The sequence below is a fragment of the Diaporthe batatas genome (genome assembly GCF_019321695.1).
Source record: "Diaporthe batatas strain CRI 302-4 chromosome Unknown Contig00012, whole genome shotgun sequence".
Classification (NCBI taxonomy): domain Eukaryota; kingdom Fungi; phylum Ascomycota; class Sordariomycetes; order Diaporthales; family Diaporthaceae; genus Diaporthe; species Diaporthe batatas.
In genome coordinates, this window is record NW_025408559.1 from 781,506 (window position 1) to 802,357 (window position 20,852).

General features: G+C 48.7%; 7 protein-coding genes across 7 annotated transcripts; 3 read left to right on the plus strand and 4 right to left on the minus strand.

The window, feature by feature from the left end:
- Window positions 1-4,076: 4,076 nt before the first annotated feature.
- KVR01_009890 (uncharacterized protein) lies at window positions 4,077-4,870 on the plus strand (the record flags this gene model as incomplete). Its single annotated transcript, XM_044785293.1, has 1 exon — window positions 4,077-4,870. Exon 1 carries the CDS (start codon window positions 4,118-4,120, stop codon window positions 4,868-4,870), a length of 753 nt encoding a protein of 250 aa, XP_044641138.1. The 5' UTR covers window positions 4,077-4,117.
- A 161-nt stretch (window positions 4,871-5,031) lies between these two features.
- On the plus strand, window positions 5,032-6,060 carry KVR01_010057 (uncharacterized protein; the record flags this gene model as incomplete). The annotated part of the gene is made up of 2 exons (XM_044784174.1): window positions 5,032-5,059; window positions 5,606-6,060. The coding sequence occupies 2 exons, from the start codon at window positions 5,032-5,034 to the stop codon at window positions 6,058-6,060; spliced, it is 483 nt and encodes a 160-aa protein (XP_044641305.1).
- Window positions 6,061-7,897: 1,837 nt separating this feature from the next.
- Window positions 7,898-8,676, minus strand: KVR01_009873 (uncharacterized protein). Its single transcript, XM_044784030.1, has one exon. It carries the CDS (start codon window positions 8,581-8,583, stop codon window positions 7,957-7,959), a length of 627 nt encoding a protein of 208 aa, XP_044641121.1. The 5' UTR covers window positions 8,584-8,676; the 3' UTR covers window positions 7,898-7,956.
- A 719-nt stretch (window positions 8,677-9,395) lies between these two features.
- Window positions 9,396-11,171, minus strand: KVR01_009984 (uncharacterized protein). Its single transcript, XM_044795021.1, has one exon. The coding sequence runs from the start codon at window positions 11,005-11,007 to the stop codon at window positions 9,511-9,513; it is 1,497 nt and encodes a 498-aa protein (XP_044641232.1). The 5' UTR covers window positions 11,008-11,171; the 3' UTR covers window positions 9,396-9,510.
- Window positions 11,172-11,360: 189 nt separating this feature from the next.
- KVR01_009866 (uncharacterized protein) lies at window positions 11,361-12,440 on the minus strand (the record flags this gene model as incomplete). Its single annotated transcript, XM_044782730.1, has 2 exons — window positions 11,361-12,187; window positions 12,247-12,440. The coding sequence occupies 2 exons, from the start codon at window positions 12,438-12,440 to the stop codon at window positions 11,614-11,616; spliced, it is 768 nt and encodes a 255-aa protein (XP_044641114.1). The 3' UTR covers window positions 11,361-11,613.
- Window positions 12,441-13,527: 1,087 nt separating this feature from the next.
- Window positions 13,528-14,300, plus strand: KVR01_009986 (uncharacterized protein; the record flags this gene model as incomplete). Its single annotated transcript, XM_044782808.1, has 2 exons — window positions 13,528-13,866; window positions 13,950-14,300. 2 exons carry the CDS (start codon window positions 13,528-13,530, stop codon window positions 14,298-14,300), a joined length of 690 nt encoding a protein of 229 aa, XP_044641234.1.
- A 1,204-nt stretch (window positions 14,301-15,504) lies between these two features.
- Window positions 15,505-17,343, minus strand: KVR01_009872 (uncharacterized protein; the record flags this gene model as incomplete). The annotated part of the gene is made up of 3 exons (XM_044787525.1): window positions 15,505-16,538; window positions 16,594-16,807; window positions 16,864-17,343. The coding sequence occupies 3 exons, from the start codon at window positions 17,341-17,343 to the stop codon at window positions 15,505-15,507; spliced, it is 1,728 nt and encodes a 575-aa protein (XP_044641120.1).
- Between the last annotated feature and the right edge of the window lie 3,509 nt (window positions 17,344-20,852).

Here is a 20,852-nt window from a genome sequence, read left to right on the forward strand (position 1 = left end):
TGAAGGTACAAGACTATTTGTCTTCTCTGATATCAAGCCGGAATGAAAGCAAGTGTCTTAGAAGGACAAGGCGATGGATCATTCAAGATAGACTGAGCTACACCTATCGTATTATAACTATTGTTATCGGCATCGTGTTCTTTCCAAGCGCTGGGTCTTGAGTGCTTACCACCGTATGAAGGCGCCATGTATGTCCTCGGACGTATACGGAATAGAAGCGAAACCACATAGACTGAGCAAGTTTCACCATCCAGAGAGTGTGATGTGACTTTCGAATTGAAGTCATGGAGATAAGTCAACTCTGAACGATTATGGAACTCGATCGGATTGCAGAACATGACGATGAAAGGTTCTGGGGAGTATAAAAGGATCCAGCACTGATTACCAGTGGAAAGATTGACATTGCCGTGGGTATCAATGCTACAGGTTTTCAGTCCTCACTCAATTGTATGCAGTTTCTGGGACATGTCCAGTGCCGTCCTGAATCAGCTTCAAGAAGCAGTGCAGTCTTTCTAAAGTGACCCGGGCCTTCTCTATGGACTGCTCACTGAAGACTGAAGTGGATACTGGTTGCGGCGAAGCTCGAAAGACAAGTAGGAGCGACAGGTGTGCAATAACGGGTGAACGGAGAAGGATCGTATTCGAATTTTTGACCCCCAGATCCGTGTGGCCGTTCTTTGTGTCTTCTGATGTTCACAAACACGAGTGAGGAAGATACGAAAAAGGTGGTTGGGATGTGGATGGCAAGGATGACAGAGGTTAGGAGGTAGGAGGTCAGTAAACATTATTTCTGTTGATCTCTTGAAAGCGTAGAACGGAACAATAACAGTTGAGGGCCTTGTATTCTTGCCTGTCTCCCTGAGCCGGGCTTTCAATGCCGGGACGTGTGGGTAACGTGCCTGATATGGCAAGGGAAGAGATGTTTGGATGTGTGTAAGCTCTTGTTTATATGTTCCCCTGACAACGAACTATCTTTACGTTCAGAGTTAGGAGCCACATAAGATTCTCTTCTGAAGTCTGAGCACCGAGAGTAGATTGCGGCAGAGGACTAGTCACATCCCAGTATTGCATAGTAGATGAGCAGCCAAGGCAAAGTGATAAGCCCTTCTCCAGGGCGTAAGATGACCCGAAGGGACACTGCTCGTGACCTATGTCTTTTTTGGAAGTCTGACTCTTCATTCCAGCCTGATTTTAACGCAAGTTCTGGCACAACTTTGAGGTTTTCGTAATCAGAGTCTACGCCAGGTATGACTGCAGGATGTCGAGAGAATAGTATGACTGTCTAAGTGTGACAATACGTTGTACGGAATATATCATCTCTCATGCATGTCGTACAGCAAAGAAGAGCGACATTATTCCCAGCAGTGGGTGACAAATATTAGCGGTAAATTGTAAAGGCCGGTGTCCCGAGGTCGAGGTCATTGAGGCACATCGTTGTGAATCGAAGGCATTCTTCTCTCTCCGCGTCTACCACCTAAGAGACGTAGGCTTGGAACAGATAGCAGGGATTCAAGTTAACCGTGGAAAAATCAGTCTCGGAGTATTTTCATGAATAGTAAACACCAACGCTAAGGGCTGCGAGGCTGTCCATTAGGAAGGAAGAATGGCCACAGGGCGCTATGTTGCTGAAACTAATCGAGCAGCTATGAACTTTCTCTGCGGACGTATTTGCTAGATCAGGAATGTGTACTATGCTTTTGCAAGAAATCTCTCTTTGTTGACGTGTCATTAATCAATTCCTCGAGCATTTCCGCGATATCACTGAGCCGACGGTCCATGCAATCGGGCTTCCTCTCATTGTCACCCGGAATGCAAGTCACCACAGGTAATTTAACGTTAGGTTTGAGTTTCTCTTTCGAGGAGCAAGCAGCATTTGTGTGCATTTTTCTTTCCACTGCTGCATTAAATGTGCACACCATTCCAGCGTGAGAGCGGTGCGCGCAGGCCGAGTCTTTATTGCATAGTGTCTGAGATTCTAGTGTTTCAAGTAAATATTCGCTGCGACCAAGGAAACAACCATAACATGCGACTATGACATTCTTCAGACCTATAGGTGTGTACTCGTCACCTAGGAAGGTATCATCAAGGGCATGGATGCGGCCAACTGCGTACCTAGGTATGCTAGCTCAATTGTGTTCAACCAAATGTTCAGCCTACAACCTACAGCTGATAACCAGGCCGACGGTCCAACGAAAAGATATTCCGCAGAGCGAGACAGTGTCCGATTCACTGATCCGTTTCGACCAAAGCTTCTGATACTGAGAGACGCCGTGAACCTGAAGGTATGTCTCCAAAAATGCCATCACTACCCCGGTTCAATGTTGCTATCACAAGGGCTTTTATCAAGATTCTGCTCCTCGACGAGGAAACCAGTGCGCTGGATACAGATAGCGAGAATATCGCCCAGAATGTATTGAACGAGGTGGCCAAGGTCGGCGATAGGATTGCATTTGCTGTGGCTCACCGTCTCAGTACATTCAAGGACGCTGATGTTATCTACCACGACAAGTTGAGCCGTCGCTTGAGGTTCGGCTGGGCGTACTGCCAGTGCTGGGCGCCGTAATTCTTGCCTGTCAAATCTGAGCATCCATAGTATCTTCATTATCGGTATTGTATTTTCTGAACCCCTCGTATTTGAGTATTTACCACCGTATGAAGGCGCCGCATGTGACTTTCTGAGTTGGAAGTACGGAGTATGAACGAAACCAGTAAGATCTGAAAGGGTTCACACGGTCAGAAAGTCTAGCCTCCGTTTCAATTTTAGGACGACTGTAGCCCCGCCAAAGTTGTACTCAAGCAAGTGTGACTAGACCTGCAAAGATGGGCTACATCTGATCGGATGAAAACCTTGGCTGGCTGTCTCGGGATAGCGGCAATTTGAACACGCACACCACGAGACTGACGTACGTTGCGAAAGAATGACAAGACCGCCTGAAAACTCTGATATGGACAAAGATTAAACGTTGATGCACTTATGGCGTGAAAGCAGCACATGCATTCGCCCCTCGCCCGTGTGCGAGCGTGTCGCGCCCGAGACGTCCGCTGTGACGGAATGCGCATGCGGCTTTGATTTCGTCCAACCGCTGCTGAGCAGTTAGACACATTGCTACCCTTCTCCCACCTTGCGGATGATCGGGCCATACTTAGGTATTAACACGGACACCGTCAAACCAAGGAAGCTACCACACACCGCAGAAGTTACCAAGGTAACATCAGCACGGACAATTGCCAGCACGATGACCAGGACTCGCCAAAATTATAAGAAACTCCTAATTTTTACGGCTGCATCCGGCATCCCGCGATGCATCAGTGCCGTTTCTGGCTGCAGCTGGTGGTCCCGGGAGTCACGCGTGCGTCCATGGTTTTGACAAGGGATGTCACTAATACGAAGCCGGAGAGCTTACCTCTGCCCAGACGGTAAAATAAAATATAATGCCTCTGTTAAAACCTCGCGTCGGGCCTCTTACGTCACCGAACACGAGGTGTCGTTGGCTTGCGGCTACAATCGTGGGTCAGGTGTGAGACGAACTTGGAAAGGGAAAACTCAATCTTGACGGACTAGTCTTGATGTGGCGGCGCGGGGTCCAATTCGCGGCGCAAAGGGCGATTCGATGGAACGATATAAGAAAGATAACGAGGATTAGGTTCCCACTGCGTAGAGAACCCCCGATCGGCTGTTTTGCCCGTGGGGGGCCTGTATTCAACGGTAGGTTGACCACATCAGCATGGTATCCTGGTTGACAGGTCGCTAGTGACCCTTGAAATCTTGGGTCGCTGTCGCCCACACCCGCTGAAAAGTTGGATTTGAGCTCTGAAACTGGGCCGGTTGGAACGTCCGAGGTGCAATCCAAGGAGACTCTCTGAACCCAATTTGTGCCCAAAGGCGTCAAAGAGGACTGCAGAAATTGAGACACGTGGACGGTATATTGCACCGTGCCTGACTATTGAGCGCCATGGCTTCGCCCGTGTACTCTGCTTGTCTAGCCGGAGACTATATCAATATAGTCAGCAGAGCTCCCTTCACCCGTCCAGTCTGATTCCGATTCCCTAGTCCCTTAGCTCACAAGTCCCTTCTATGTCCAATGACCTTCCTCCTATCCCTGGCCTCTATCCAATCATGAGAAAGGCGGACTCTACGGCAGCAACTGCGGGCTCAGGCTCCAGTTCGTCAAGCCGTCGCCATGACAAGGACAGACCCAGCGGCCGCAGCCGTGATCCTGACCTTGTCGACTACGTCCATGACAGGGACAGGATTCCCCGCCCTTCTCTGAAGCATCGGGAGTCGAGCCGCGAGGGCAGGCGTCGCCACGAATACCGGTATTACGAGCCGCAGTCGGGCCATCAACGGGTCAGAAGCGAAGAACGCCGAAGCCCAGGTAATTCGGGAAGCACGACAAAGGCCAACAGCCCTGACAAATACGGGGACTCTGAGAGGTCGGCGCCAAGAGAGTACAGGGGCAGGAGGAGGTACACCTCGGAAAGGCCAAGCGAGACTCGCACCCGAAGCGAGTACAGGCGTGACGACCGGCTTGACGACCGGCACGATGAACGGCGACATGAACGACGTGACAGCCGACGGCCTAGCGACGACAGCCACGGGAGAAGGCGGTCGGCCGCAGCCAATTTCGGCAAAGTCGCCCTGGCCGCTGGTGCCATGGAAGCTGTCAAGCAGAAGGGACGCAAGGAACGCAAGGAACGCGAGACTGACGCCTGGAAGAGGGTCGCTACTGCTGCCATCGGAGCCGCTGCTATCGATGTTGCAGCAGGAAAAGCCAGGGGAAAAGACCCCAGGGACAGAGGCAAGGGATCTCTCATTGGTGCATCCATTGGAGGCTTGGTCTTGGACAGCCTCGTGAACAAAGTGCGATAGGCTTTCTGGTGGGTTCGGCACCGTGCGAATGACGAATGTGGGAAAGTACATATGTATTACGGGCTTGGAATTCTCAATAGATGGTGGAAATTATCCTGCGAAGGAGTTTAAGGCTTAGTTATCGGCCAATTCCCATTAATATTGCACTAAAAGTTGATACCATGTTTTCAACAACAAAAGGCTGTTCACGTAAGTTGCCATGTCTCATGTCCTCATAAACAGTTCACAACAGGAGGATCAGTATTGATATAGTCAAATTAAAGAATCACTGCAGTACATGTGTGAGGAAGGGTGAACTGATAGAGGACACCCTTTAGAAGAACAATCATATAGCCTCTCACAGGACAAATCTTTTATTTCCACATCTCTGTTATGATGACCTTATACCCTCCTACTAAAGTTTTATCTCCACTTTTCATATCATTCTATTCTTCCCTCCTCCCTCCTACCCTCCCTCGTCTGCACTCCCACCCAGGGGGCCAGCCTCGAGGTCCCAAACCATCGTGCTCGATATATCGGCACAAATTTTCCAGATATTTGGCCCGGTATCAATCCGAACCAGAGAGACTGTGCTTGATGCCAGCAAGTAGACGGACCTCCGGCACAGTCCGTCGATGCTTGCGTGCTTCGACCGAATCAGAATCGCAGCGTTGGCCGACAACAAGACGGTCTTTGCCGCGACGTAATACCTACTTAATGGGCTCGCCCAATCGCACTGGCAAGTCGCCCCAATAGGGGCATACGCCATATTCTACTCCCGGCTTCGGTCTCTCAAGATCGCCAAAATTGTTGAGTACGACTTTGACTGGAGCAACGTCAATGGCCATACCGTCCTGAGTGCCAGCGGAGAAGAATTGAGGATCAACACGAAGCCTCCACCACCTGCGCGCAAGGTCGCTCCACACTTGCGCAAGAGGTTTGAGGACACCAAGGAGGGCCAGCGCCTCTTGGGGGAAAAGGTGTTCACGTACAGTGGGACCGACGCCGATGGCAGATATGTGTATCAGACATACTACGATACGTTCATCGGCACCCAGCGCCACGTGGACCAGATCCTGGACCAGCAGAAGAGCATTTTGGATGCTCGTTATGTCGCGGAGGCTTCGGCCACAAACAACATCGATGCCCACGCCCACGCCACCGCGGGCGGAGACCTCTCAGACGAAGATGGCGATCCGATCGATCAGTGAACAGTATTCAACGCCGGTTGGAACAAACAAGAAGATTGCTTGGCTATATAAAATCATGTTGCGGCATGCTTGGAATGAGCTGTCTTCTCCGAGCATGGCTGCTGAGCTCGCTGGAACCAGTACCCTGACTAACCGACTAATGTGGTTTCGCTTCTATTCTATATACATTTAAGAATATATATAGCACCTTTATATAATAGTAAGTACTTAAAACTTAGTGTTTAGAAAAAATATAATATTAATAATAATAGTTATAATATAATAAGTGTTTATAACTTTAACTTTATAATATATAAATAAAGTTAAAGGGTATTATTTTAATAATAATATTAATTAAAATATTATAAGGAAGTTATATAGTAAAATTAAGTTTAAAAATAGTTATTATATAAATAAATTATATTAAAAGCTTAATTAAAAATTATCCTTTTAAATATATATATATATATATATATAGCTTTAACTATACTATATTTTTCCTTTATATTATATAATTACTTATTTCTTCTCTAATAGTCTAAAGCTTATATATAAAGTCTTTAATAGCTTTATATATATCCTTATAATCCTTTTAAGAGGAACTTTAAATCTATCTTTTCTTTATTTCTATTATACTTTTTATACTATTAAGAAGTTAATAATTATTAGTAATAAAAGTATAAATTTAAAGGAGGATAAGTTTATTATACCTCTTTTTATTTTCTTATAAATTATTTTTAAAACTCTCTTTAAGAGTTTTAATACTTTATTATAAAAGTCTTAAAAATAATATATTATAAATTATTTCTTTATTTTAAGTTCTTTTAAAGTTAGTAACTATATACTTAAATAAGGGCTATAGTGCTTATTTAGTAAGGGTCTTATTAATATATATATATATATATATGTGTGTATATGTTTAGAGGATGATTTTTAGTTAAGCTTCCTTTAATATAATTTATTTATATAATAATTATTTTTAAACTTAATCTTAATATATAACTCCTTTATAGTAATTAGATTATAAACTATTTCTATCTATAATTAATACTATTATTAAGATAGTACCCTTTAGCTTTATTTATATATTATAAGGTCAAAACTATAAATACCTATTATATTATAACTATTATTATTAATATTATATTCTTTCTAAGTACTAGGTTTTAAATGTTTATTATTATATAAAGGTATTATATATATTTTTAAATATATATAAAATAAAATAAAACTATATATATATATATATATATATATATATATATATATTAATAAAACCTTTATTAAATAAGTTTATAAAGTTTAATATTATAATTTTATTTAAATATATAGTTATTAATTTTAAAAACTTAAAATAAAGAAATAATTTATAATATATTACTTTTAAAACTTTTATAATAAAATATTAAAACTTTTAAAAAGACTTTTAAAAGTAATTTATAAAAAAATAAAGAAAAAGTATAATAAGTTTATTCTCCTTTAAGTTTATACTTTTATTATTAATAACTATTAATTTTTTAATAGTATAAAAATATAATAAAAATAAAGGAAAGAGTGGATTTAAAGTTCCTCTTTAAGAGAACTATAAGGATATATATAAAGTTATTAAAGACTTTATATATAAGCTTTAAATTAGGGAAGAAATAAGTGGTTATATAGTGTAAAGGAAAAATATAGTGTGGCCGAAGCCCTAACCGACTAATATATAATAAAATCGCGCTCACTCCTAAGTGCCTCGACCACGAACTATCCGCATCGATACGTGCTAGTGTTATTTCCTATCTTCTTCTAGGTTAAAAGGATGAGTACAGCCAACGTCGCACTGCGGTCTCATTAACGACACAAATATGGCTCGCTGCTCCTATACCCGTTTCCTCTTTCAAAAGTAGTCTATGAAACAAGACCCTACCTAGGTATCTACTCTGCATCATCTGCACTCGACAGAACAGTTGGCCATGGGATGACATGCAGTTCCGGCCACACAGTTTGCCACCTTTGCGTTTTCTTCTCGTAGGCGGCACGAGTCCCGCTCACTGAGTTCGGGCGTACTGTCAGGTTGAGAATATCCGTGAAGCCCCATGGAGCAAACACTTTCCAACCGCCAGTAGGCAAAAGCCGGACGCCAAACAAAGCCGTACCACAAAACCAAGACGCTATTGCCCCCTCTGTTGAAAGGTGTTTCGGACACGGGATCCCGAATTTCTGCGGGTACCAGAGATGTACTCGAGCCTGATTCCTGATTTCGACCCTTGTGGGGAGGTCTGCAAATACCTTGGCGCCCTCTTGAATCACCGCGTCCTCCGCTTCCCAGGAAAGGTCTGAGTTGTCGTAGTAGACAAGGTCGTAGTCGTCGATCCCGTTTTCTGGGTCTTGTTGTGTGACGTAGTTCCAGACTGATTGAGTCAGAGCGCCGGCAGCCAGGTACCAGCCTGGGAGGTTCATGCTGGCGGCGCGGCGGAGGACTTCCATCAGCGTGGTGTTGCGCTCCAGAGCAGTACGGAATCGCGCTGCTTCCTCCTCTGTGTGTGGACCTTCGACTTGCATTGTGATTAGGCGCACGTGGCCCGCCTCACAGGATCCTCTCCAGCACTAGGCGCAACGGTGTACAGCGCCAGAGGTATGGCTGGTAGACAAAGGGGTTGGAATTGTGCGTGCTCGGGTAGGTATTTTACGAGTACGGGCCGGCGATTAAAATGACGCGTCTTGGCGCGCATTCGGACGTGGCTTATTGCGACGGCCGGAGTTTAGGGTCCACTTCTCAAGTCGGCAATTCCAACATTGAAAGTTAGAAACGGTATCCGAGCCGCAGGCGGTGGAATCGGATCTACTCAGGTCAACAATCACTGTCGACGGGACAGAACAGTTCTGAATTGTAACATGGTCATTCAGGTCCAGACTGCCAGACCGACTGGACTCGCTACCTAGGTACTTGTAGGGACTTTATTGTAAGTAGCTCGAATTGGAAATATGCCCCGGTGGTTGTCAGACGGTCACCCTCACTCCCTTCTTGAAAACGCTCACTTAAGGTGTTCAAAACCGATAAATTCTTTTTTAGAAAGGCAGCAGAGAAAGGCAGCCGCGTGCAGCGTGGAACGTCGGCCAGGCCCCCCGGGAGTCTATTCAACGAGCATGAGCAGATCCACAGATTTGCCCCATGACAGCTGGAGCCCTTCGGACATCCTGTTTCTATGCCTTTTCTGCCTGCTCAGTTCCGATGTAACTACCATTCTTTCAGCACTTGATTGGGCTGTTTTATACGGTCAGTCGTCGTCGATCCACCTGACAGTCATGGTACCCTGCCAAGATCGGAGAAGGATCACGACAAGCAAAGCCATCAACTTTATATCATACCCAAATCAGAATGATATCAATCTTAATTATTACAGAAAGGCCTGGTCTAATGCATAATGCCGAAGCCGCAAGTGTTAAAAATCCAGGCAAGAGTCACTGGATACCTCTGACCGCGGCGCCTCACAGCTTACTCTTTGTCCATGACTGACCACGCTCATCCTTGTATGTTGCGAGCTGATTCCTCTTGCTATCGCCACCATGCTCAACCGCAACAGGAGCGTCGAAAATGGTAGCGGCGGCCTTCTCCTTCCTCTTGTTCTCCTCAACATAGTCCCTCTCGCCTTCGCCGAGATAGATCTGTCGCGGTCTCCAAATCTTGACGCCGGAGGGGTTCAGCATTTGCTGCCTCCAGTGAGCCAACCACCCGACACATCGTGGTACGGCAAACAAAACCGGGTAGAAATCGAGGGGAAATCCCATAGCCTGATAGATAAGGCCGGAGTAGAAGTCGACGTTAGGGTAGAGATTACGCTTCCTCATGAACTCGCTCTTCCTTGCGTAGTCTGCGAGCGTCAGGGCCGTATCGAGGAGCTTGTTGCGTCCAGTGACCTTGAAGACCTCTTCTGCGAGCTGGCGTATCGCTGTCGACCGCGGGTCCACGTTTTTGTAGACCCTATGACCAAAGCCAACCAACACACGCTCGCGCTTCTCGACCTTCTCCATAAACGCTGGGACATTCTCGGGGGAACCAATCTCCATCAGCATGCGGATAGCGCTCTCTGAAGCACCTCCATGAGACGGTCCATACAATGCGGCGCATCCGGCGGCGACTACCGAGTAGGGGTCGACCAAAGAACTCCCAACTTGCAAGACAGTCGCCGTGGAACAGTTCACCTCGTGGTCGGCGTGGATGATGAACAGTGCATCGAGTGCCTTCTCCAGAACGGGGTGAGGCTGGTATTCGCTGCCTGAGAGATTGTCGAGCATATACAGGAAGTTGCCGGTGTATGACAAGCCGTGAGCAGGCCTGTTGAAAGGCCGGCCTTGTCGCATCCTGTACGAGGCAGCTGCTAGTGTTGGTGCCTTGCCGATGATCCTTAGGATCTGCTTGTCGAGCAACTTCAGTGACTCAATGTCCCCAGATGCCGCCTTTGTGAACAGCTTCTGGCCAGCCAAGGAGGGGTTCGACTCGGGGGCGAAGGCTCCGAGGGTTGCAAACGCGGATGTCATCATAGCCATGGGGTGTGAGTCGTACCGGAACGACTTGAACATGTCCTCGATGTCGGTGTGGACGAAGGTGTGGTGCATGACTTCGTTCTGCCAGCTCCGGGCTTGAGAGGTCGTCGGCAGCTCCCCGTATAGAAGCAGAAATGCAGTCTCGAGGAAGTTGCTCTTGTCAACGAGCTGTTGGATGGGGTAGCCCCGGTATCTGAGAATGCCGTCTAGGCCATTGATATATGTGATCTTGCTCTGGACGACAGCTGTGTTCATGTAAGCCGGGTCATAGACACGGAGTCCCTGCTCGGTCTCATCTTCTGCCCTGTTGCCGTCCGGCTTGGCCTTGATGTTCTTGAAGTCGGTCGCGAGTATGGAGTTGTTCTTGATGGGGACCTCGTATGTCTTTCCCGTCCGGTTGTCAACGACGGTCAGGGATGGACGCTTGCTGATGGCGACCATGATGCTCAAGACTGCTGAGTGAAGATGTGTGTGAGTACCTTTTGTCTCGGCCTCTGTTGTCCTGAACGGGCACAGGAGTGAGGGTCTTGACAGCAATTAAATATAAACGAGGATATGTAGGTATGGAAACAAGACCCAGCTGGCATGTGAAGACAAGATGAGACGCCACGATGGTTGGAGGGAGGATCCGGAGAGCTGTCAGCGCCGCCCGAGCGTAGCCGCTTTTCCCGGACCTCGGCAGAAACCCGATTTGGTTAGATCGCAACCTTGGTCTGGGGCTTGACCTGAGGCTCCATCGCGACTCCCGACTCCCGACCCCTTTCTTTCCCCACGACTGACATAATGTCAACGGTTCCGTACCGAGTACAGTGTGACTCCATGATATTCGATACTCATGCTCGACTTTCCGATGACGTGTTTCGAAGGCATCAGCCAACGTGGACGTCAATCGACAAAGACAGATCCACAATCTGAGGGTTTGACCCTTTGGACGGGAAGATCATCATTGATGCCCAGCAACAGACAGCCACACCCAACTCTCGTTACTTGGGATGATGAGCGCCTGAACAAGGTGGTGCTCATTCTTCACTTTAACACCCGAGACACTCACTTGCCGCCGCGGAACTCCTCACTGAGCGGTCCCTGTCTTGTCCATATATTCATGCCCGTCTTCTGACCAGTCGTCACCGGTAGACCAGCGTGTAGGGTCCTCTCATCCCCCAGACCGTTCGGGAAAAGATTCTCCCAGTACACCGCGTTGCCCTCAATGGGCCTGAATGTCACCCCGTTCTCATACGGCTCATCGCAGTCCAGTGTAGCACACCAGTGAGGATCCCTCGGGGCATCCAGAATAGGAAAATTTGTCCCTCCCCCGGTGGTGTCGTTTGACACGTGCACATATGCGAAGAAGGACGAAACCCGGTTGCCGCCTAATCCAGCTGTGGCATGAGCTGGGTCGGTGAACCAGTCTGTGTGGAAGTGATACCGCTGCCCCTTGCCATATTTGACCAGCTGCAGGGGCTCGACGTGACTGCGCCGGACGTCGTGGCCTTGGAAGGCAAGTGCTCGATCCTCGATACATCTGACAACGGCGTCTGGTGTCACGGACGTGGACTGTGACGTCCGCACCGAGTGCTCACCATCAGCTCCTGTGACCCCGGAACGAGTGAAGCTGTCTTGACTACAGGAAGATGGTCAGAATGGAGCACTGGGCACTGAAAAGGAATACAGAGCACTCACGTAACCTTCTGCAGATGAGCCCTCTCACTTGGAGTGATAAAGTTGTGAAGATACGCGACTAGCGGCGACTTGGAAACCAACGAAACGGTGTACGGAGGGTGCTCGCAGACATAATCGTCGGTCATGGGCTTCTGGGATGCATTGGCGCCACCGACAACTGCGGCTGCGACGATCAAGACATCTGGTAGCTTCATATTTGTGTGTCTTGGACCGCAAACTGACTGATTCTGAGCCTTCGATTGGACGGTATGTAGGTATTGGTGTTGAAAGTTTTTGATATCACAAAGTGCCCGGACCGGCTTTGCATTACCTCTTTGAAAATAACTCTCGTCATGGCAAGAAATTGGAAAAGCGAATACGTAGGTGTTAAAGCGAGGATTGTAAGTCCATGCGTGAAACATTACTTGCCCGCTTGCGCTTGTCCCGAGTGGCGACTCAAGTCTCATCGCTGCTCCCAAGTCAGCACATCAGGGGTCGGATCCGTCTGATCAACACCTCGCGCGACCCCTGGTGCTGCACCCTCATCCAATCTTTGTCTGAACTCCACAAGCCCCTTATCCTTGTTTCCCCAGCATTCGCCTTTTAGAAGAGAAGCTTCTTTCCGCCGTCAAGTAGAAATCCACAGTGGGCATGATTTCGACGAGGTGTCATTTATTTTCAAACTGTGGATGCAGTTCAACACAATGAAAGTCACGAGGTCATTTTCATTGATTGGTCTCCTTACCCCACTGACCCTGGCCACATGGACCACGGTTGGTGAGTCTAGTTTTCGAGATGCCATCGACACTAATGAGCACACTTTGGTAACCTGTAAGTCGAGTACTAGTGGTAGATTTATCCGAGGGCCTGGTCTAATCCGTTGTCATCTACAGATATCTCATCAGTATGGATTCCTGTCCCATTTGTTGCTGAGCATAGCCGCTGACTAGATCTACGATCAAAGGGAGCTGAGTAAGGGGCATGTCTTTCAACGTTTCTGGACTGAAGGTAGCTCATTATCAGCAGCGAAACTTATGCAAACCTTGAGAAGGAATGGTCGACGGTGAAGAGCTCGGCAGAAGTGGACACATTGCTCGCCGTGGACTGCTCGAACACTGCGAAGTTATGCCGCGAATTCGACATCGTGTCATTCCCGACGATCAGGCTGCACCAAAAAGACGGCACTTTCAAGCGCTACCGTGGGCAGCGAAAGGCTAAAGAGTATGTCCCAGTACCTCGTCAACAGCTTTTGTTGCTTGCCGACTAAGCCAAGTAAATAGCATTCACGCGTACCTTGAGCGCATGCGAAGACCACCAGTAGCGGCAGTGAACGAGAAGAACATAACCTCCTTCGCAAAAGCGGACCACATCGTATTTATTGGTCAATTTTCCGACGACGATCGTGTCCTCGAAGAACTCTACAAGGACATAGCACACCAATACCGTGACCGACACTCTTTTGCTATTGGTCCAGTTGTACCCAGAGGCTCGTCGTCTCTGCAGTGTATCAACAACGCGAATCAGGAACAAACCTCCACCACTCATTTGTCAACCCCATCAGCAATCGAGAATTTCGTCAAGCAGTGTGCACGGCCTTTGGTCCCTGATCTAACTAGACGGAATGAAGCTGAGTATATGCGGGTGAGTTCGTGACCAAGTCTATGCCAGTGAACCTGGTCCCTCAAGGCCGCAGATCTGGTGTTCTAACCAACCGCTATGTACAGGTGGGCAAGAGTATCGTGCATTACTTCGTATCCACCGACGAGGATCGCGACGCCTACGTAGCTGATATCAAGCCCCTAGCCAAGAAGCTCAAAGATTACCTTATCTTCGCAACCACGGATGTCAGCCAATATCCTGAGATGCCTGCTGCAATGGGTCACCAGGTCGCGTCGACAAAGGTACTAGCAGTGTCAAGCCCCAGCACCGGCGGTGTCTATCCATATAGGGGAAACAAGAATTTAACCTCTGTTGTCGTCGAGGCTTTCTTGAATGATATCAGTGCTGGCAAGGTCAAGCCGTGGGATGGCATGACTACAGCTGAAGATGGGGGAATCAAGCATGAGGAGCTGTGAGCTGAAAATCGAGGCGTATTTTCAAGCAGAAGCGAATTTCGAAGCCTTGTTACGCACTGTCGGTAGCATGGTATTGATGGAATATTGATGTATTCACTTCTTTTAGTTCTCACAGGGAATTGGCCAAGTATACTTCATTGATGAAAACTCTTTGCGCGTCTATTTCAGAGCTACAGGATGGCTGCAAAAAAACTCAGGTACGCATAGTGCTGCCACATTCCAGAGGAAATTATCATTTTCTATTTTCTAAGTTGGAAAGCGACCTAAATACTTTCTTGAGATCTTGGAGAATATTTGGATTGTTGAAAAATAGAACGACTTCTTAATACCTAGGTACTAATAGAACGACTTCTTAATACCTAGGTACTCTTCTTTTTTCCAGGTATTTGAAAGCATCATTCGTGCTTTGAATTGATAGTACCAGACAACATTGAAGCTCTGCTCGTGTATCCGCTACAGTGCCAAAACATTCATCTCCTAGCCTCTCAGTAGGCACTCAACCTCCTAAGGCTCAAACCTTTCGAGGATGGACTCCTTTAGAAGACATCTAAGTGTAAAGTCCATAGGTCAATTTCCTACGAAAAAACAGACTAGAGGTTAAAACCGCTGTGGAAAGTCGATCATAGAGAAGACTAGCATGTAATGAAATTTCTCGAAACAACCGCGTAAAGACAACAAGTCAGACAAAGATGAGCCTCAGAGAGAGGCCCATATTTCATGGTTCTGAACTTCAGAACTCTTACTTTTAACTACTTATAACGTCTTTCTCCAGGTCCCCATCACCCTCATCTGCTCGTCAGGATTCAAGTCAACCCACCAGCTTTATGCTGTCTACAGCGGTGCCGTCGGGAGCGATGCTTCCTAGCCTAGTCGGTACGGCATGAGGCTGAGGCCACATGCCGAGGCAGAGTCTTCTTACATCATCATTAGCATTGTCTTTTTTTCAACACCACTGGCAGGTCTTTAAGTATTTACCACTGTGTGAAGGGATTGTATGCTTTTAGGATGTATACGGATTAAAAATGAAACCGCCCACAGGAAGGACCCCGATGACGTGGATTCGCAAAAGCTGCTTGCGTTAATTACTTTTTTTATTATTCTCATATATACAGTGGCCAGGACATTAAATTCGGGCCATTTGCTATCAAGGCCCGCCCTTCATCACTCATAACTTCGTTTGCCTCATCCTATTTACAGCGAAGAACTAGATATGCAGCGAAGCGATGTTCTCCTTGATGAAGGCATAAGTATCGCTCCGGAAATCGTCCGCCAGGTAATTTTGTGATAGCGCGTAAAACTGCACGAGCTGGTTTCCCTTGCCCGTGTCTTTCCATTGCGGCCAGTTGGGGTAACTGCCGTAACCGACGTTGGGGTCCAGGTTGTATAAGAAATTATAGTAGTATGTCCTTATGCTCCTTGCAGCGTAGTTGTCGTAGACTCCGAAGAACACCTGTAGCAGGTCGCTCCCGTGGAACGTTCCCAGGAAGGGGGTACCATAGTTGTAGCTTGCCAGGTAACTCCATGACGGAACGTTCGGGTTGGCGGTGTTTGTGCTTTCGAGGAAGCCACGGCGAGAGAGTGTGAAGACCAGATCACCAAGCAAGGCGGATATTCGCTTGAACTGAGGGTAAACCTCGTTTAAAATACCGGTCCGGAATGGTGACCCTTGTGTGAGGTCTCGAGGATAGGTGTTGAGCAGGGCTGTCAACTGCTGGTTGGAGGCACTGTTGAAGAAGTACGTGGACAAATACTCCAACAAATCCTGAGTTGTTGTCACGTTGGAGGTGAACAGCGTAAATATCGTCCCTTCATCCTCCTGATCACCATTGATCATGGGTACCGCTGCGTATCTGCCTTGTGCCGCCAGTACCTCAGGGCTGTCGGGAAGCACTGTGCCGTCGGGCCGTGGGACATATGACAGAGCCACAGATTGGTATCCGAGGAAGCCCGGGACCGAATTCGCAGCGTCAAGGAACTTGTCGTAAGGGAGAGCCCGGAGACATTCGAGTGTGTCGCTCGCTCCGGAGCAGCCTCCTTCCCTCACAACGGTATCATAGACGACCTGTCCCTTTGGACAATCGACAGGGTCCGCAGGGACGATGCTCCCAGAGTTCATGATGGCACCCCGGAAAAGTGGTTTGCCGTTGTACGTGTTGTCTCCACCATACAAAGCCATCTGGTCAAAGACACTGATAGCCCCAGCGGATTCGCCCCAGAGCGTTACCTTGGTTGGGTCACCTATGTGTTGTTAGACACTATAGCATATTTCGGGGTTGTTGAGAGGTATACTCACCGCCGAAAGCCTCGATATTGTCGGCTACCCACTCCAAACCCATCCTCTGGTCAAGGAGGCCCAGGTTCGACGAGCCGTCGGCCAGGATTTCCTTGCCGGGCATGAAGCCGAATCCAGCAACACGATAGTTGATCGCAACAAAAATGAAGGGCTGGTCTTGGTTGAGAGCTTGGTCGAGCAGATCTGTTCCATCGTACATGGCAGCCCATCCAAGCTGCATTTCTTGTTAGGGACCCGGCATCAAACTTCGTTAGTGGTAGCCCAGCTCACCTCAAACGCGCCCCCAAAAATCCAGTACAGAACTGGTAAGTTTGCGCCAGCCTCCACACCAGCCGGTCGGATGACGCTGACCGTCAAGCAGTCCTCACTCTGGTTTGTCGCTGCCTGAACGATGGGCAGAGTGACAAGATCACCGAGAACCTGCAGAAACAGGCTTTGGTTCTCGCTGGTCGAGACAAGCATCTGTGGGCAGGCTGCTGCTGGGTTAATTGCATCATAGGCGTCGCCAAGGTTCGTTGACAATCTCTTCGGGGGCTTGAGTCGTAGAGGCCCGGTGGGTGGGTCTGCAAATGGGATACCTGCAAACTTTTCAACCTTGCCGCTCGCCAGCCCAACAACGGTGTTGGACGGTGAGAGAACAACAGTTGGCGAGACTGCTCTCCCATTGACGACGGGAGAGCCCTGGTGAGCTGGCAGGGCCAGCACGCAGGCCACCAGAGAGGCCCAGGCCGAGATGGAAGGAACCTTCATTGTTGTTCCGGATTGTGCGACGGAGGGATTTGCAAACAATGCCCAGCAGATGGTGTTGGAGTCAGGCCGGTGCGCGAGACAAGTCCACCGAGGCGAGGCTGACCGTTGTTTAGAGGGGGAGCCATCGTGAAAAACTTGAACAAGGCGGCGTGTGTGCTCATTTTATCTACGAGATTGCTCAGCGGGCTGTTTTCTCCCCGACGGCCCACTGTTGGGAGGTGGTGATCTTCCAAGGTTGGGCGTGAAAGGTACTACTACGCCGTCTGCATGGGAATTCAATAGATTCCCGATTCATGGTGCCCAAGAAAAGACCAGCTGACTGTCAAAGTGAATGGGCGTGTAGACGATACGGGCGTAGTCTCCGGGTGCCACGCCGGACCGTTGCCCTTTTTGGGCAGGCTACCTGCCACGCTGCTTAGATCTCTGCCACGCTGAACTGGGGATTGCGGGGATCCCAATTGATTACCCCGTGGGGTAGGGAGTTTTCTCGAAGATTGGATACACGGCATAAGCTTTCACCCCGTCGTGCCGGCACGATGTCGCTGCGTGATTTCCCACAATGCCACATGCAGCAGGGGCTCGCCGGCAGTCAAGATGTCGATGACATCATCAGATTCCCGGTGGAACATATAAAGTAAATGAGAGCAATTTGCAGGCCCTTTGACTTGGACGCCTGAAAAGAAGGCGTTCTCCGTCCGATCGATCCGTTGCGACCGGCCGGCCCACACAACCCGGTTCCTGACGGATCGCCAACTGGGCCCGAAAATAGCGGCTGATCAGAAGTGTGTGCCTGAGACGGTCAAGACAAGATAAACATGTGAAGATCTTTCATCCAAACTTCTCGAAAGGACGGGCAGACCTCGGCTCTGCAGAGGTCATCCACCCTGAGGTGCCACACCATCTCGAGGGCTCGGGCAGCCGGTCCAGATCCAAGCACAACGCCAGCCCCTCATACGCTAGAGTCCTGGCGCCTAGCGGACAAGATGGAGGGTATAAGCAGCTCCCAAGCTTCCTCTGGGAGCAGATGGGGGCCGGATGAGGTTGCCGACAGGAACAGCTACACAGTACTACACAGTAGGCACAGCTCGGCGGGACGGCTTAGTTGGTCGAATCATGACCGCCGCCTCAAACCAAGACGGTCCCAGCCATCTGCTCGGCGGCTGGGTTGATCCCGACAGAGCTGGGGAAGGGCACGTGAGGAGACGACTTCTTCAGAAGTTGCGGGGAAAGGAGTCTCCTGGGTCTCGCTCAGTGTAATCCCGCACTCGGGCCTCGTTATTGGTGTATTAGACTTTAGTGACAGTTTGGTGCGGATGCTTGCTCGTGTTCTGAAGTTGTTCGGCACGACTTAATATCCATGTTTTGGTTCTAGTCATCACCCCTCCCGGGCGCCCCTGGTTCCTGCACGTAGCGCGATGGGTGGGTGGCATGCGGCTGGCAGCGCACAACAACACCACCTCGGAATTCACTGACAATGCGGGGAAACGGCTTAAATTCGGCGGCCAATACTTCCTCTTCCAGCGTCGACCCGTCAGCTGACTGGCTGTGTTTACCGAGCGCGTCCGTGGGAAGACGTATTTGAATCATCCACAATACAAACTCGCATATCAACTGAGTAGTGAATCGCCAACAACCTTGCGAGTCGTATTCGTATGTGTTCCGAGCAGCTTCAACCCGCGTCCGAACACCACGAAGCTGCTCGGAGACTAACTGATCACGGTGACACCAGTTCGGACGAGACTGCCATCAATGCGACGGATTGTGAGTGCCAAACTGCCCGAAAGACTCGTAGTGTCGGTTGAATTCTCTGCTGCGCGTTGATGAGCGAGCGCTTTTCAGGGTGTAGATCACTTTCGTGTATCACCCGAGGCATACAGCACCTCAGCAGAATTAAGCCGCTCAGGCTGTGGGCTCAGACAAAATCGAAGCTCTGCTTGTGAAACAATTCATCCGACCGGCTGGTGCCAATTTTGAGTCACGTAAATGTTGTGTATTATTCAAGTTGCTTTGTAACGATTGATGCAGAATACGTGCGTCACAGTCTTTGTTGTCCAAGGGTGGCACCGAGAACGCAGAGCATGGGCGACGTCTGAACACTTCCTTTCCGCCCGTGGCCATCGCATCTTGGCCAATAAACGGAAGTGGCCCCATTGAGTCTGCATTATCACATGTTCCGAGTGGCACTACTATCTCAAGGGTGTCAGAGTCTCGGAAAAGGCACCGGGCATGGCGCAATCCCCGGGTGATAGGAGACGTAATGTCACGTTATGCTATTCGATGTTGGGAGATTGTGCTCACCTTGAGCTCGAACTTTTCCGGAGTAGGTAATGATAGAAAATGCCAACCGTACAAGGGTTCTCAATAGAGGATTATCGAGAGAAGACTTTCCCGGAGGATGCTAACCTCGGGGAGATTATTCCGCAGGAGACCATTGCACGTGGCAGTACTGCACAGAAGATTTTCTTACCAAAGCTCGGTATGCAAGAGATCTTTCCACGAGCAAAGAGATCATCACATGGGACCTGAGCTCTCCTGGATTTTATCACGTGAAATCTTGTTCTTGTGACAAGGCAGGCCTTCCAGCAGAAGTTATAGTTTTCTTGAAGCTGGGCCTACACAGTACCGATCAAGTGCTGGCAGGGAGTGCGACCATGTGGCTCGCTTTGGTGTCTCGAGACACTAGCCAAGAGGAATGTGGCGGTATATACCGTACACGTGTGCACTCTCGGCTATGCAACTGCTTATTAGACTGCGTCATACTGATCGGCCATTTGATATTCTGCTCCCTATGTAGAATACCGAGACGAGCTACGAGGTTGTCAGGCTCAACAAGCCAGGAAAGGGGTGTGCATTGTCAATTTCCTCCGTCAGGTTTCAATGTGGCGGTAGACTGTGCTCCTGGCTGCAGGTGGTGGAAGAGTACTGCTACTAGGAAACAACCCATAAAGTTTGAGGGACTTGACAAGCGTGATTCTTCGACGTGGGATTCTGATGCCTAGAGTGCCTTATTCCTGTTCCTTCCCTGTTACAAAATGAACATCTTGCATATCATACCATTTGAGGCTCATAGACCATGAGAGTCCACTCAAGAGATAATACCTTAGTGGCACAACACAATGCTTTCAAAGAAAAAGAACCCACGCGTGGTGTGCCAGCAGATAGCACATGCCGTATCACCGTCTCACAAATTTCAGTCTGTCCTTGGTGTTTAAATCAGAAAACGCGCATGCTCTCCGTCTATTATACTAAATATGTAGTAGTCTGTGTGCATCCAATATAAAACTGCCAGACCTGTTTTTTACGCTGGGTATCGAGGCGTGAAAGCTTTTCTTCCATATGTAAATCCTGTGGAGGCCAAAGTATACCTCAGGTGTGTACCCGAAGGTCGTCACAAGCCAGAGAAGCCATGTAGCAGAGCCTCTTTCTTTGATAACATTGAAGTCTGTCTGCTCCTTCTCGCGGCGGTCGTGGTCGATTCGGAAATCAAAGCTGGCCCTCAACGGGCGTAT